Source organism: Lampetra fluviatilis, chromosome 7 (genome assembly GCF_964198595.1).
Source record: "Lampetra fluviatilis chromosome 7, kcLamFluv1.1, whole genome shotgun sequence".
In the NCBI taxonomy this organism is placed as follows: domain Eukaryota; kingdom Metazoa; phylum Chordata; class Hyperoartia; order Petromyzontiformes; family Petromyzontidae; genus Lampetra; species Lampetra fluviatilis.
Window position 1 is genome coordinate 1,575,935 of NC_136281.1, and position 14,961 is coordinate 1,590,895.

Genomic DNA, 14,961 nt, shown 5'->3' on the forward strand with positions numbered 1-14,961 from the left:
CTTCACCGCAGATGGCCGGGCCGATAAGCGGTGTTCCACTGCATATTTAGAAACCGCCTTTTGTGAGAGTGGAGGTTTACAAACATGTACACTTGTTTACAGTGACAATAAAGCCAAATTAAGTGCTTTGTGTATATATGAAACAGGGGAAATTAAATAATAGGGCTTGGAAGGGCCTTGAGCTGGCGTGCTCCAGATCGCAGATTAACCACTCCCGCGGGCAGAACTATCTGGACGCTCCGTTTCAAGACAGGATGGTTCCGAGATCCTGAGTTCATTGGTCACCATCCTTGTCCGTGGCCGAGCGCAACCACAATTATTTTGCGTATTGCGATTATTTCCAAAACTGCCTAAATTTCTTTATCCCACAGTATAACCCATTTCCTTTGCAAACATTTATAAGCCACATTATCTTTTTTATCACAAATAAAATGCTACATTTGCGCAAATGTTACCAAAAACACTTTTACATTATTTAAATTTGGTTGCACAGACTAAAAGCAACTTTTTGTTCAACAATGCCTTCATAAAAGCCTCAACTGCTTGAGCTACAAAACCTACTTCACATTATCGACAATATGAGTATCTCCCCAGATAGTGGGCTAGAGTCTTCACGTCAACAAAATGTTTCAACGGCATCAACTGAGATATTTTATTCAAAATGTCTTCTTGCAAATGCTAATTGTTCCAAGGGATCTTATTACGTTTCCTTCGAGTTTGATCGTGTCGGTATAATGTAAATGTTTAACTCTTACCCTCCACCACCCAACAAAGTCAATTAAATCAAGTTGTCTGTGGGCAAATACGCCAATGGATTTAGTTTTTTAAAGCCTACATATATATGTATAAAAATGTTGCAAGCATAGTTGGACATGTTCTTGATGATCAGTTGCAGAGCTGTGTTAAACGTGGACAGATTAACTTAGCTCTTTTTCATTGTGGTTTTTCTTGCAAGGGAATTACATTGATTAATTTAACCACTAATATTTTCAGGAATGGTATTCATCTAAGAACAGACATTTTATCTCCGAAACAATGACAAACCTCCTGGAACCACACACCTGGCAATCTTCACGGTCCCTTCGTTGGCAATTTCACCTTGCCCAACACTGTTATTCGGATGGCAGTTCAGAGGCAAAACAATTCTCTATTTACATGGAAAGTTGACGACAAGGTGTTTACTGTAAATACTTTCACGATAAATAGACAGATTAATAATGAGAATAGGTTCCACAACAAAACCAGTACTGTAGACAGCTTCTGTGTGTATATATTTTGGAAAGAGGCCTCCTCCTCCTCCAGCCCATTGCTTATCCCTCCCGTTGCGAGACATTAATTCTGCAGCATCAATCAAAGCGGCACAGGCATTTTATCAGCGATAACTCTAAATATGGACCAAAGAGAATAAAACATAAACCAAATACCTAACGTCATCATTCAAACTAATTGATGACAACGACACAATTTGAAGGCTAGTTTTTAATAAAAAATGGCACTTTAGAATAATAAGAGAGCAGCCAGATTGACTCACTAATATTTGGGGACCACGCTTAATAATGTGGTGCTTTGAAGAGTAAAACCTTGGATTGCGAGTAACTTGGTCTGCGAGTGTTTTGCAAGATGAGCAATTTTTTTCAATAAATATTAATTTGATAAACGAGCGAGGTCTTGCAATACGAGTACTGTAGTAAGTAAAGTATACGCTTTGTCTGCCGAGCGTCACGTGATCACAACTGAGCCGATGGTTATTATCTCTCTCTCGCTGCGGGATTGTGGGTAATTGTCTACCATGCTCGGTCTCAGTCTGCGTGCCTCACTCGTATAGTCAACATCCGTGCGAGCACATATTGTTTACTACAGTATAGTGTTGTGACCACGTGTGTGTGTAAAGCATTTTTTTTTTATTTTGTGTCCAAGTGTAGTGACTGTTCTTTAGTAACTGTACTGCAAGTGAAAGTCGTCCTACACAATAACCCTCCTCCTCCTCTCCCGTCTCCTTCACACCAGCCACGATTAAATGTAAGTAATCAATTTAATTACTTTATATTAAATTGTAATAATAAAAATATGAAAAGGTATTTTGTATTAATCATTTTATATGAATACAGTATTTTTGGGTTGTGGAACGAATCATCTGAGTTTCCATTACTTCTTATGGGGAAATTCGCTTTGATATACGAGTGCTTTGGATCACGAACACGTTTCCGGAACGAATTATGCTCGCAATCCAAGGTTTTACTGTACAACATATTTGATGCTATAAGACTTGATGGACAGGGGCCAGAATACAGATTTTTTTTTTTTAAGGATTTGTCATAAGTTTTTGCAGGCTATGATTGTGTTACGATCCTAAATATCATAGGAGACAACGGATCGCAAGTTAAAGCAAACATGGGCATCATAGCAAGATTGTAACTCGCACTCACAATCGGAGCTGTTACTAGCGATTACGACATCACCACACCAGCCAATGGCCGGCGAGATGGAGACATCGACAAGCACCCGTCCAGCGTGTCCAGCGTGGCGTTACCACTCCAGGCGTTTCAGCTGGTCTGTGGCTCAGGCAAGTAAAATGATGCTGATAATGTTCATTATATTAATTGTCGGTGTTAATAATAATCAATGTTGTTATTTAATTATGTATAATCATGAGACGTGATTGTCTATGTTTGCAATGATATCCTGATAAAAACAGGAGGGCTAAAGACTTACAATGATATCCTGATAAAAACAAGAGGGCTAATGGCAAAGACAAAAACTTACAAATGAGGGAATGAGAAATTATACATAAGAGATGGCAAAAGCGAGACCCCCCCCCGCCACCTTCAATCTAATCACGACCCCTTAAGCATGACAATTCATCTACTCACTAGGGGGTCAAATTGTTACATGCCTAGAAAGCATCTCTCCAAAAAAAAACGATTTATACGGGCCATCGAGAGATGATATATGGGTTAGAGAACAAGCAAGGCTTGGAGAGATGGGAAGAGCAGTGGGCGGAGGAATGGGGCAGAGTTGCATTTGGTGAATGGATCCCATGGGATGTGGAGGGTGAGAGGCCTGAGGGTTTGGTCAACGTGCGTGGCGAGGGGCGTGGTTGTCCGGATGCAAATTGGCAAAGAATAGGGTTGGGAGGGAGTGAGTAATGCAAAGTTTTCTATAGCGGCATCTGTGGTGGGGATGTGTAGGAATCCTGTGCTTGTAGCTTCACAATTGCAGTCTGTTGTGTTTAAATATTTATCGCTGAGATGGCAACATCTCCACATCGCTTCATTTGCAGGTCAGGCCATCTTCCCATGCAGGGTTACCACGTAAAATAATCCATTTCTAAATTAATGGAAATATAGATGTGTACCAGGGTTTATAAAATCGTTTTTTTTTACATAACCTGTAGCTGAATAAAAACAAAATGGTAATAAAGCGGCTACCAGTGTGTCATACGTAAATACATGTCTGGAACAATAAACATGACGTGTTTACCTTTTTAAGTGAGAAGGGAAGGGAGCTGCCACACTGGTGTAACGATGAGAACACTGGATTTTCAATTCAGAGGTTAGTGGGGTTCGATCAATCTCCCATTGCCTCAGTTCAAACAGCGGTGCAAGTTTCTTAAATCCGCCTGCCACCTCTGTCCACCCAGCAGTATGAATACATCCACCACAGTTAAGTCGATCGGCAGGTTGCGTGTGGTGAGGTAAAGTGTGGGTACGCCCACATATCCCAAGACGTCTGGTCAGCGTGGTGGAGTTAGTAGAGGCCCTTCCACCAGCAGTGGCATGAGCAAGGAAGCAATTGCAGGGTTGCTCCTTTACCTTTTAAACCGAGAAACGAGGAAAAAGAAGACTTAAAACGTCGTGACTGCTGCTAGACCACCCAGACTATATGGCTTACCAAAAATCCATAAAGAAGGTACACCCCTTCGTCCCATCGTCTCCACCATTGGCTCACCCACCTACAAACTGGCCAGATATCTGTCTGTGACCTTGCACCCATGCACTGGTAAGACCACCTCTTCTGTTCTTAACTCAGCTCACCTAGTATCGTCAATTAAAGACATCTCACTGTCCCCAGGTGATTTTCTCGTTAGTTCCGATGTAGTTTCTCTGTTCACCAAAGTTCCTGTGCCCGATACCATTGCAATCATTGAAGATTTGGTTCAACAAGGACTGAATGCTGATGTACCAGCCCTGGTAAGACACTGCCTCACCAATACATACTTCAATTGGAATGGAACATTCTACAAACAAACTAAGGGCACCCCAATGGGTTCTCCCTTATCTCCGGTTGTGGCCAACATTTTCATGGAAAATTTTGAGATGGACGCCATGCAGGCATCCACTCTAAACCCGTCCTTGTGGAAGAGGTACGTAGATGACATCTGGCCACATGGCTGACCGCCTCTGAAACAATTTCGTAACCACATCAATTCCATACACCCAGCAATCAAATTCACCATGGAGGTAGAAAAGGATGGCATGCTACCCTTCTTGGATGTCCTAATCAAAAGGAGACCAGATGGCTATGTCTACAGGAAAGTAACCCATACTGACGCCTACCTAAAACCTGATTCCCACCACCATCCATCCAAGAAGAATTCCCTCATCAAAACGCGACACCATAGAGCTCAATGTATCTCCGACCATGAACACCTGACCAGTGAACTCAAACACGTACACCGGGCTCTCAAGGCGAATGGATACTCAGACTACACAATCTGCAAAGCCATCAACCCAACCATGAGGAAGGAGCCATCTGCAGCTACATTTTGGAGGCTTGCCCCCTCTTTTCTCTCCACCTGATGAAGACCGCTTGTGTTGCGATCGAAACGTCGTGGTTTATTTTTATTTTTGTTTTCTATCTACGTGACTTTACCGAAAGAACCAAGAATATGAGGAAAAATGTATCAGGGCACTGACTTAGGCCTGCCGCTGCTCCAACTGCACGTTTGTGCCAATCGGTGATTCGTTACTAAGATTCCACTAAAATTGATTACTGGTGGTTTTAGCCTTTCAGAAATCGGTAATCGATTCTGAAAACGGTCACCGGTTTACCAGTTTCCGCTTAGCAACACTAATACGCACCAAAAGCAACCTTTATAAAAAAAAGTCTGCATCTCGGCATGAAGCAAGACGACGCCATTAACTGTTTCAACAAACAATAACTGCAGTGTCAGCTGAAGCGCATCTACGCTCTTGCTATACGGATCAAACCTTGCACGACTAAACGCGATAACTCTATCACTAAACTGCGTGCGTGCGTGTGGGTGTGTGCTTGAACGCACGCGAATGAGTTGGTATTTCTAAGCAGATTAAGACCTCGGCATCGTACAGCATTAGACATTTTAAATTACACCCATACTTGTTTGTTTATTCATTTTTGTTCACCCGGGGTAGGGCCCACTGAGCAATGGAGCTCTTTTTCAAAAGTGACCCCAGGGTTGGGGGGCAGGGGGGGTTGTCTGGAAATATTTACATTCATCACGACTCGACGTATTGTTTATTGGTAAGCAAAGGGAATGGAGGAGACCTCGTCAGAACATTGTGGATAGTGCCCATTCCCGGTCTTTGAACGGGGTTACACTGCCACTATTGACGTTCCACAAATTAGTATTTCGTTTTTGACCTTGGAGGGATGATTGGGCTGAGTGAACCCCAACCAGGGGACTTGAACTCTCAACCTTCTCTCATTGCGAGTCGAGTGCTCTGTCAACAGCGCCACTCGGGCCCCGCAACCATAGCAAATTATAAAGTACTTTCCATACGCAACAAATCGGCCGTAAAAAAATGTGTAACAACCACGGAAAACTTAGTAAACAGTGCATAGTTTGCATTGTCCACAGAGTACATAATTCTTCTGTAGTTCATCCCAAAAGACATCTCTGGTGGTAAGTTTGTCCTAATAAATGCACACTTAGTATGGAAAATTAATATCACTTTGAGTGTGAAACAGTGCATATGGTGAACATGGTATTTCAATTAGCGGGCCCTTTGTTCTATGGAACTGAAGAGTTGTCACTGGCTGAGAAGTGGGTGGTTCTTTAACAAAGGAATTAGATCCCAGGAATTAACACAACCACATCTGTTTATGTCCCTCAGGGACCAGCATTGCTTCACAGTAGGTCTCCATGCACCAGCAGCAGCCAATGGGCAGAACTGTCCTACTGCTACATACACAGAGCAGTTGTCCTACAGCTGACGGCAAGTCAATGTAATACTCCACAGAAACTATTAAACTATTCTTATTTTACCAGGTAAGGCCCACTGAGCTATTTAGCTCTTTTTCAGAAGTGACCTGGCCACAAATGATAGCTCAACGAAGTTGCTTATCACGGGGAAATTTATAGCAGCCAAATACTCGAGATGTGGACCCGGAGGAAAAATCCACTCGACCATGGGGAGAGAAACATGCAAACTCCAAACATACAGCAGGCGTCAGGGTCGGGATCAAACCTCCGACCTTCTGTATGCGAGACAAGGTGGTTAACATCTCCCACAGAGGCAGACCCGACTGTGTCGAAGAGACACCCAAAAATTGTTCAACAAAGATCATGCTATTATTGAGTCCGTATTTTTTCCCTTCAAAGTGAGAAAGTTTTATTCCGTCGATGACAGAACCTTTAAATAAACAGTATCGCACGAACAGTAACCCAATACTGAGGCAGTAGTCAGTTGTTGCATAGATTGAATATAATTATGGTTATAGTAGTGGGGGGGCAAACTACGTGGATCCGATCCGTAAACTAAACAATAACCACCGTGAACCATTCATTAGGAGGATGCCCCTGACTTCGACAGTTCTGCTGCGCCCCTTGGCAGAAATCCATTATGGGAATGAGCACTGCATCCAAAAAGAATGGAGGGTAAGGAAGGTCAACAAGAAAGCCACCTGCTCCGAGCTGCAAACTCTGAATTGGTAAATGTTTTAAACTCGACGTTCAAAACTATTCTACGGCTTCAGAAGAGGTGGCCTGTTTGACTGTAAAGCTTGTTACAAACGTAAGCAGCCAGCTACAGTACTTTTTAATGTTGCGAATGTGCACGTGTGTGTGTGTGAATGTGGGAGTGAGCGTTACGTGAATATGTAATTGCACGCGTGTGTGTGTGTGTGTGGGAGCGTGAGAGGGTTCTGTGTAAGCTGCTGGAAAAACCCCATTCTTAGCACAGCGTTGGGTTTAACACGATTGGCGAAGAAGTGGCCTCCCAGGAGAGTGGGGTTAGTGTCTGTGAGTTGGGACAATGGAAGTCTGGGCAGGCATATGCTGTCACGCCTCCATCTGTTAGCTAACATTTAGGAATGAAACATACACACACTCCCGACCCCTGACCCTGGCTTGCCACTTTCATTCTGCAGCATATGCCCTGCCTTTTTCAGCCTCATGCAGCCCAGGCAAAACGACCGCTTCACCTTGCTCTGAGGATACAGCAATGAGCTGGCACGTATAACACCAAAGCACATCGTAAGATGACAGTGATAGGAGAGGTGGTCACAGTGCCTGAGAGGCCAGGGTATCGTGCTGGCATTGCTAAGTTCCTAAGTTGGAATCCAGGCAGCTGCCTGTGTTTTACCCGGGTTTTCAACTGCAAGTGAGTTCACGGTCTCGGCCTGGTCACCATTGACTGCACAAAACAAAAACCTTTGGTTCTGCACTTAATTGCCTAAATTCTATCTCTGCCAAATACAAATATTGGTCAGACTGCCATGTGATGAAGTTTGTTCTCTCACGTGGCACAGTGGGTGAAGAAAGTGCTGCCCACTACTCTGTGGACGAGAGGTCACTTGAAGGGATCTCAGAAGAGCTGGCTCTGTGATATCGGCTTTTGTGGGCCATTCTTGAACGCGAAGGGCTGCACTCGTATAGGAGATGCGAATGAATAGTTATGACAATGACACCGATGGCAAAACTGTAACAATATAAGGGGAGGGAATACATGATTTAATAATGATGATGAGAATAATTATAAATAAACACCTATATTAATGAGTTACAGCTAGTTAGGACAACCTGTTTCCTGTGTAATAAAAACATTCAGTTACAGACTTTAAGGCCAGATAGGTTTTTTTTTCCTGAAAATAACAGAAATGGAAAGCATGCCATTTTGCAGTGATGGGTAATAAAAAGTAACTATAAATCCTAAGCAAAAATAAATACAGCAGACATGCGACAATTGCCGTTTAAACAGTAACATTAACTATAAAAGCAAGAAAACATGCTATATTGACATACATTAGCGAGAAGGGCAGAGTCGCTTATTACGGAAACCCCAAGAGCACGCTGCAGAAAACGACCTGCCAATGTTTGTGAGCGTCCGCATACGTGCAAAGCTCTTACAGTCACACGCATCCTCACGCGTGTCAAAGGTGAAGAGCATGCACAGCCATGCGTGGACATGGACGCTGCATAATACAGCACAAATGCGTGAGATTGTGTGTCACACATAGAGGTACAACCCTCGCAATGGTTTGCTCACGCCACTGCCGGGGGAAGTGTCTCCACTTAAAAGATGCTCTATAGAGACCACCTTTAGAGGGTATCTTGGCCTACTCTTCAAAGATGACTGGACATCTTCAAGGAAAAGGTGCTCAGAGTACTCACATTTTAACCCCACCACGTGATACCTGCGGTACAAGTGTTGTCTTCCCATGTATACTGCCGACTTGACGGAGGCAGGGGGATTTCAGAAACTTGCCTCATTGTTTCGACTGCCATGCCGGAAGATCGAATCAAACCGGCGACCTCTGGATTCCAAGTCAAATGTGCCCACCATTACATTACGGCAGCGTTCCTACACATCCTACACCGGACACATCTAACAAGATGCACGCTGCACACGGAAGCACGGGACTTCCTCTGGTCTGCAATAAAACGTGCCGGGGGAAGGTTTTTGCTTAATCTCTCCCACAAGAACAGACTACGTTAGAGCAATGAACCCACTGTCCTCGGGAAATGCCTATGAATGAATGAATTCATCTCAACTCTTTATTTTTAGCAAGAAAATGTTGAATGCAACGTCCCCTCGTTCGCAATATACCGATGATTTCAAGAAGTTTCCAACGCTCGGCGAATGTGTCTCTTGTTAGTGAGAATGCAAATGAGCCTCCAACAACTCGGACAACAGAATATCCCAGGATGCATCGTAAGCATCGTGTGTGATGCGCCACCAACCAATGAACCTTCGCCAACAACGTTTTCCAGTGGCGTTTGTTTAAACGGGACGAACCATAGTCAACAACTCATTGAATGCGCTTTCAAATGTATGAAGAGGTTTTAGATATTGTGAATTGCTTTTATGCCCGTATTTACTAACTGCTTCATTGGCGCAGTATGCCACTGGTGACCTCCCATTGAACAGAGGTTGAATGGGGGTTTGAAGAGAAAATTCAATAGTCACTTGAAGAGTCCAACTGCCACTTCAACAGGCCCTCTCTCTCACCCATCACCAGCCGATGGGCCGTCATCCCCTGTGGGTAACTCTCCATTTGGCAGTCTGATGAGTTTGTAAATTTCCCCTCTCAAAGATGCCACCTTCGACCAAATTAAACACCAGGCTCCTGTGACCAGGCCGAAACAATGCAACTCGCAAAAACACAACAGTTTGTTTAAGCACAGGCAATGAAACCTGGCTTTAAATCCAAGAACCTCAATGTTTTGTGCTAAAATATGCACTACTAGGATGCAAAAAGTGTCGCAGCATCCCTTGAACATGCAAGAGCATGCATTTGAGGCGCCGCGGCGGTGAGGTGTTAACTACCTAGCCTGGTATACAGGAGGTAGTGGGTTCGATCCCGACCCTAATGGTAAATTTGGAGATTGCATGTTCTCCCGTGGTCACGTAGGTTTTTCTCCAGCTCCTCCGGTTTTTGTCTCCGCATTTAGAAACGTGAGTTTAAAGTATTTGGCTGCTATATATTTCCACATGATGATAAGCCACTTCGTTGAGCTATCATTTGTGGCCACGTTGCTTCTGAAAAAAGAGCTATACAGCTCAGTGAGCCTTACCTGGTAAAATACAAAGTTTAGTTTTTTTTAACTGCTCATAAAAGTTCAGATTAAGGATGTACGTAAGTAGCAGTGGGACTGCCATTTGAGCATTGAGCAACACTCTGTGATTAAGAGAGAGGAAGCCTCTTTTGATGCTTCCCAGCTCAATGCATTCGTTCCATTTGAAAGATACATAAAAAAGCATCCCTCACAGTGAATGTAAAATTCCACGGGAGCATTGTTCGAGAAATGTGGTTGCTTTAAATGTGGTGTAATGAGGGCATTGTAGATTGCACTGTTATATGTTTTATGAGTAGTGCATTATTTTCGCTGCTTTTGAAAGGTACTATCCTAAGTCATAAAAGTGAAGGGATAAGCGAAATGTATCATTCACTAAATTCGCAGAGAGCATTATTTAATGTTACGTACAAGTTTCTCTTTGAGTGATAACTTGATAACCGGACTACAGCTTTGGAGCTTTGTGCTTGGAGGTGCGAGTAGATTGTTGTGGCCAACTGTACCAAACACACTCCAGCGAGGTCGATGAAAACATCGCAAGACAGCTGGTCCATGTCCCAAGCACCGTGCGTTCTCCTCAGAACAAGAACTGTGGTCGTTTCTGTCACGAAAGCTGCCGAATTCAGATAGTTTGGCTTTAAAATAATTTCGCCATTAAAAAGGCACCCCGAATGGTTACGGAGCACATTCAAGAGAAGTACATTCAACTTAAGCAGATCTCACTGAAAGAGAAAATTCCTCGTAACGGCAGTGGTTGTACTGGCCTGTAACGTCTGTATCTGTGAATAAGTTGCACAGCTACGTTGGTGGAGGGTGGAATGTCGCGATGGCTGTGAATGGGACTCACTCCGCAGGAAGGTGGCGAGGTCATACAGCACGCGGTCATCCGAGCTGCCATCCCAGCGGCCAAGCGCCACGCCATTAAATGGTTGCAACTGAAATGCCTCGCGCTTGCTATCCACCATGATCACCTTGGACATGTCCCGATTGAGACATGAGAGGTCCTGCATATGACACAACACACACACACAGCGCACCAACCATTACAAATTTAGCTTCGTTTCTATTTGTATATTCGGTTGTATAAGTCGCATCCGCACACTAAAACATCATAATACACTGTTAAACAAACCAATCAAAAGTCGTGGAATTGCCATTAACTAAAAGGTTTGGTGACATTAAAAGCCAGCACACATCATGTCACTGACAGGTGGTCGGGCCTTGCTTTTCCCGAGCAGAAGGAATGGCAGACAAGCTGCCCCTAGGGAATCGCTAAACAAATACGTGCACAAAGGCACGCACACGCGCACGCATGAATTTGCCAGAGTACATGCATGTACGTACAGATTCACGTGGCAGTGTACACCTCAAAACACACCTCCACCAAATCACATCGGCACATGCATTTCATGTGCCTATGCACTTTTAAATCTGAATTGAAAATTAATTTCTTTACATCTGAATTTAGTGTTTAGTTTGTTGTCCTTCCCTCGCACCTCCAATGAGCAGTTGGCTATGTATGGTGCAAAACAATTGAAAAATACATACATTCCCTTGATGTCTGAATATCATGCGCACGTTTTTACATAAAAACGTTCGTGCGCTGTACAGATGGACACCGACTTGTGCGTAAGATCACACAAAGTGGCACCCGCGTGCCACCCGAATAGCACAAAAATTCCCCGTATAGCCTGTAACAGACTGTTTGGGCAAGTGCTGTTAGTAAGCGCCTATGAAGGCCGGCACAGCACACGAGGGGGTGAGTGGCCAGCACCACGCTCGGCCGCCTTTATCTCCCCGGTGGCGATGTTTACACACCAGGTACTCATTTGAGGCTGAGTCGACCTAGGGGAGGCCCGGGACCGGTTCAGATTATTGTCACTGGTATTGGCCGTGAGCAGGAATTGAACTTGGGTCGCTGGGTTCGTAGCGCAGCGTGCTAACCGCTACACCAGCGCTCCCCACCATCACACACACACAGCGACACATGTTTAGAAGCCACCAATTTCAGTGTGCATATAAACAGCACCACACAAGCACTTATGATGCCGGGAAAACATGCCAAACACATTGAACACAAGCACATGCACTCGAGCGAATATGTTATTACTATCACAGAAACACACAATAATAGCATTCAGTGACAGATTCAAAGGGGGGGGGGGGGGGAGAAGCTATGGAGGAGGCATTGCCTCACTCCCTTTAAACCACAAAAATTGGCATTTTATTGATATTTCCAAAAAAGAATACGTTGAATTATTTGTTTTATATTAATGTATGGCCCCTTTTTAAAAAGCTTGAAATTTCGGGATCCTCCTCCGCCCCTGGGATATTTCTAGATTCACTTCTGATACAACAGCATTCATGTACACACTCCCACATACTCTCACACGCTGTACGTGCTTACACACAGGCCAGCGTGCACATACAACAGACACACACATGTACACGCCCACGTGGGCAAATGCACACAAATCCAGAAGGAACGCTCTTGCGCGCAGAACTCTTTGCAGTGTCCACCACTCACACAGCAGGCATCCTCCAGGGACGCGGGGCGGCACACAGGCTGCTCTGCCGACAGATGGTGTGGGCTAAGGCTCGCATGTCCATGCTAATATCTCTAGTGGATTTATTCTCACTTTCCCACACTAATTATCACAGCTTGAAAACAAAACTCCACACAGCAAGGCAGGCCTGTTTTACATGCAACTCTAAAGCTGCAGACCCCCACCGCCACAGCAGCAGCACGCTGTCTTAGCGGCTGCGTGCAGGACGTGAGGGAGCCATGTTGAGAAACAAGACTCAAGCGTCCACGTAAACAGTTACGTTTATCTCAATTAAAGGTTACCAGTGAAGACGCACGGAGCAGTTGCGACTCCCAAGAACTGTTAGCAATTCAGATAAAAAAAGTGGTGAAAAGTCCATGGGCCATAATAGAATTCGGCGCTGCTAGAGGTGCCACATATTTAGTGACACTTGTTTCTGTATATGGCTAAAGTGGATGAGTCATACATATTAAATAAGCTTATTATAGAACAAAAGTATACAACTTTATGTAACGTGTCATAATGTACATATGAAATGAGGTTACTTAATGTTTCACTTTTGTTGATGTATGTTGAACTTCTTTCGCGCCGTACATAGCAAACCGTCCTAATCGGAGGTGCGGGAGAAGCACAACAAACTAAACACAAAAATACGTTTTAAAGAAATTAGTTTTCAATCTAGACTTAAAAGTGCAAAGCTTAAGCAGATTCCTAATGTTAAGATGCTTGTAAAGTAGAGTGTAGAGTTGTCATCTCAGGTGGTACCAACAAGTTAACTGTATTGCCTGGGCCCATGGACTACAGCGACTTGAGAGTAGACTTCAAAGACTTGAGTTGATAATCAAATGGGAAGGCAGAGGAGGGGAATGAGTGTATGACTTCATCAGTACAGAGAAAAGTGCTACTTTGTGCACCAAGGCTGGCAAGGATGCAGTTCGCAGGGGCACGTCTGGTACGGAAAACTGCTGGAAGAGGCAACGGCAGGCAACCGAGAAACAACGAGATGAACGAGTGGGTGTGCCGAGTCATAATTCAGATAGACAGCTTTTGATTGGATCCCCAAAAGGAAATGTCAGCGTCGACTCTGATGCACTACTTCACACATGGAAGCTGTGCTCTTTTCCAGAGTAATGATTTGAAAAGTGAAGAGTTGCTATTTGTGAAGCACATATTTTGCATGAAAAATCTAATTACGTTTTTTGGCAGACACCCTGAGCAAAAGAGATTGTGTCAATTCCAAAATACGTTAGAAGAGAAAGAGACGGATATGTTGAGGATCAGAATGTTTGGGGTCATGGGTAGAAGGAATAAATTAGAAACATATGAGAAGGATATTTTGGTATTTGTACTAGAAAATTAGTTTGTGTCTTAGGTGTACGATAGATGACAATACTGTTTCAGCTCCAATGATTCATCGCTGAAAGGCCCAAAATGAGTGTGCAATGGAATCTATTACATCTGCTGCAGATTTTTGTAGCATCCAGCTTGAGTTTTGAATAAGGAAATGCAACGAAGTGCAGAATCACCAGTGTGAGTGCGAATCACATTTCTTGTTGGGGAAATGAGACGATAACCAAGAGGAAATTGGGTGGGGAACAAATTAGACCCCAAAAGTTTAATCAGCATCAATAGAAAATTAGCTTAAGCACGGCACCATTCTGAACAGTGGATAGAATAACCTGTCAGCAAAAAACACGAGCAATTATAGTGCAATGATGTAGCTCCACACCATTGGGGTGGATGCTTTTGAATGGAGTCCCAAGTGACAAACTCTGTTAAAAGTCAAGATCAAGAGGTCATCACGGCCAATGCTGTTAATGCCACCACACCTCATCCCTGCCGCCGCCTTCCTTCTGCTCGACCTCGCAGCTGTTGCTAAGTTGACGCCCGTTCTCCAAGGTCTGCTGTCACATCTCACCGCCTGGCTTTAGGTCTTCCCCTCGGTCACCGGCCTTTGGGTGCTGCTCCGATGTCTTTCGGTAATCCTGCCCTCTCCGTAAACCTGCCCTCCTCCATCGTGCGCACATGCCCACCCATTGCAACCACCTCTTCCTCAGACAATCGATATCTTTAGAAATAAAATAAGCATGAAGAAAATGTTTTTGTGTGTGTGTTTAAATATGACTAAAAGTCTTAACCCAATAAAACATTTGTGTGAAGCGGTCTTTCTTAAGGCCCTACATGGGATAATAAAATAATTTTGCCCTTAACTAAACTCCTCTAATCCATAATCTTATTCTTCCCAATTGTTCACGGATCCCCAATAATATGCTGATGAATGACGTGCTTTTGTCTAAGTAGGCTTATGCCAAAATGCATTCAGCCACAGACTGTAATTGATGAGCAATCTCCACATGAATAAGTGATAGGAGGCGATGACATGGTGCACATTTATTTTTCAGGGATACAGCTCAATCT

At 43.9% G+C, this 14,961-nt stretch overlaps 1 protein-coding gene across 1 annotated transcript in view; it reads right to left on the bottom strand.

Moving 5' to 3' along the window:
• TIMM50 (translocase of inner mitochondrial membrane 50) overlaps window positions 1-14,961 on the bottom strand; it is a 43,780-nt gene that overhangs the window by 18,080 nt on the left and 10,739 nt on the right. The window contains exon 8 of the mRNA XM_078858112.1: window positions 10,845-11,001. Coding sequence (XP_078714238.1) covers window positions 10,845-11,001 — 157 coding nt within the window. The remainder of the gene's footprint in view (window positions 1-10,844; window positions 11,002-14,961) is intronic.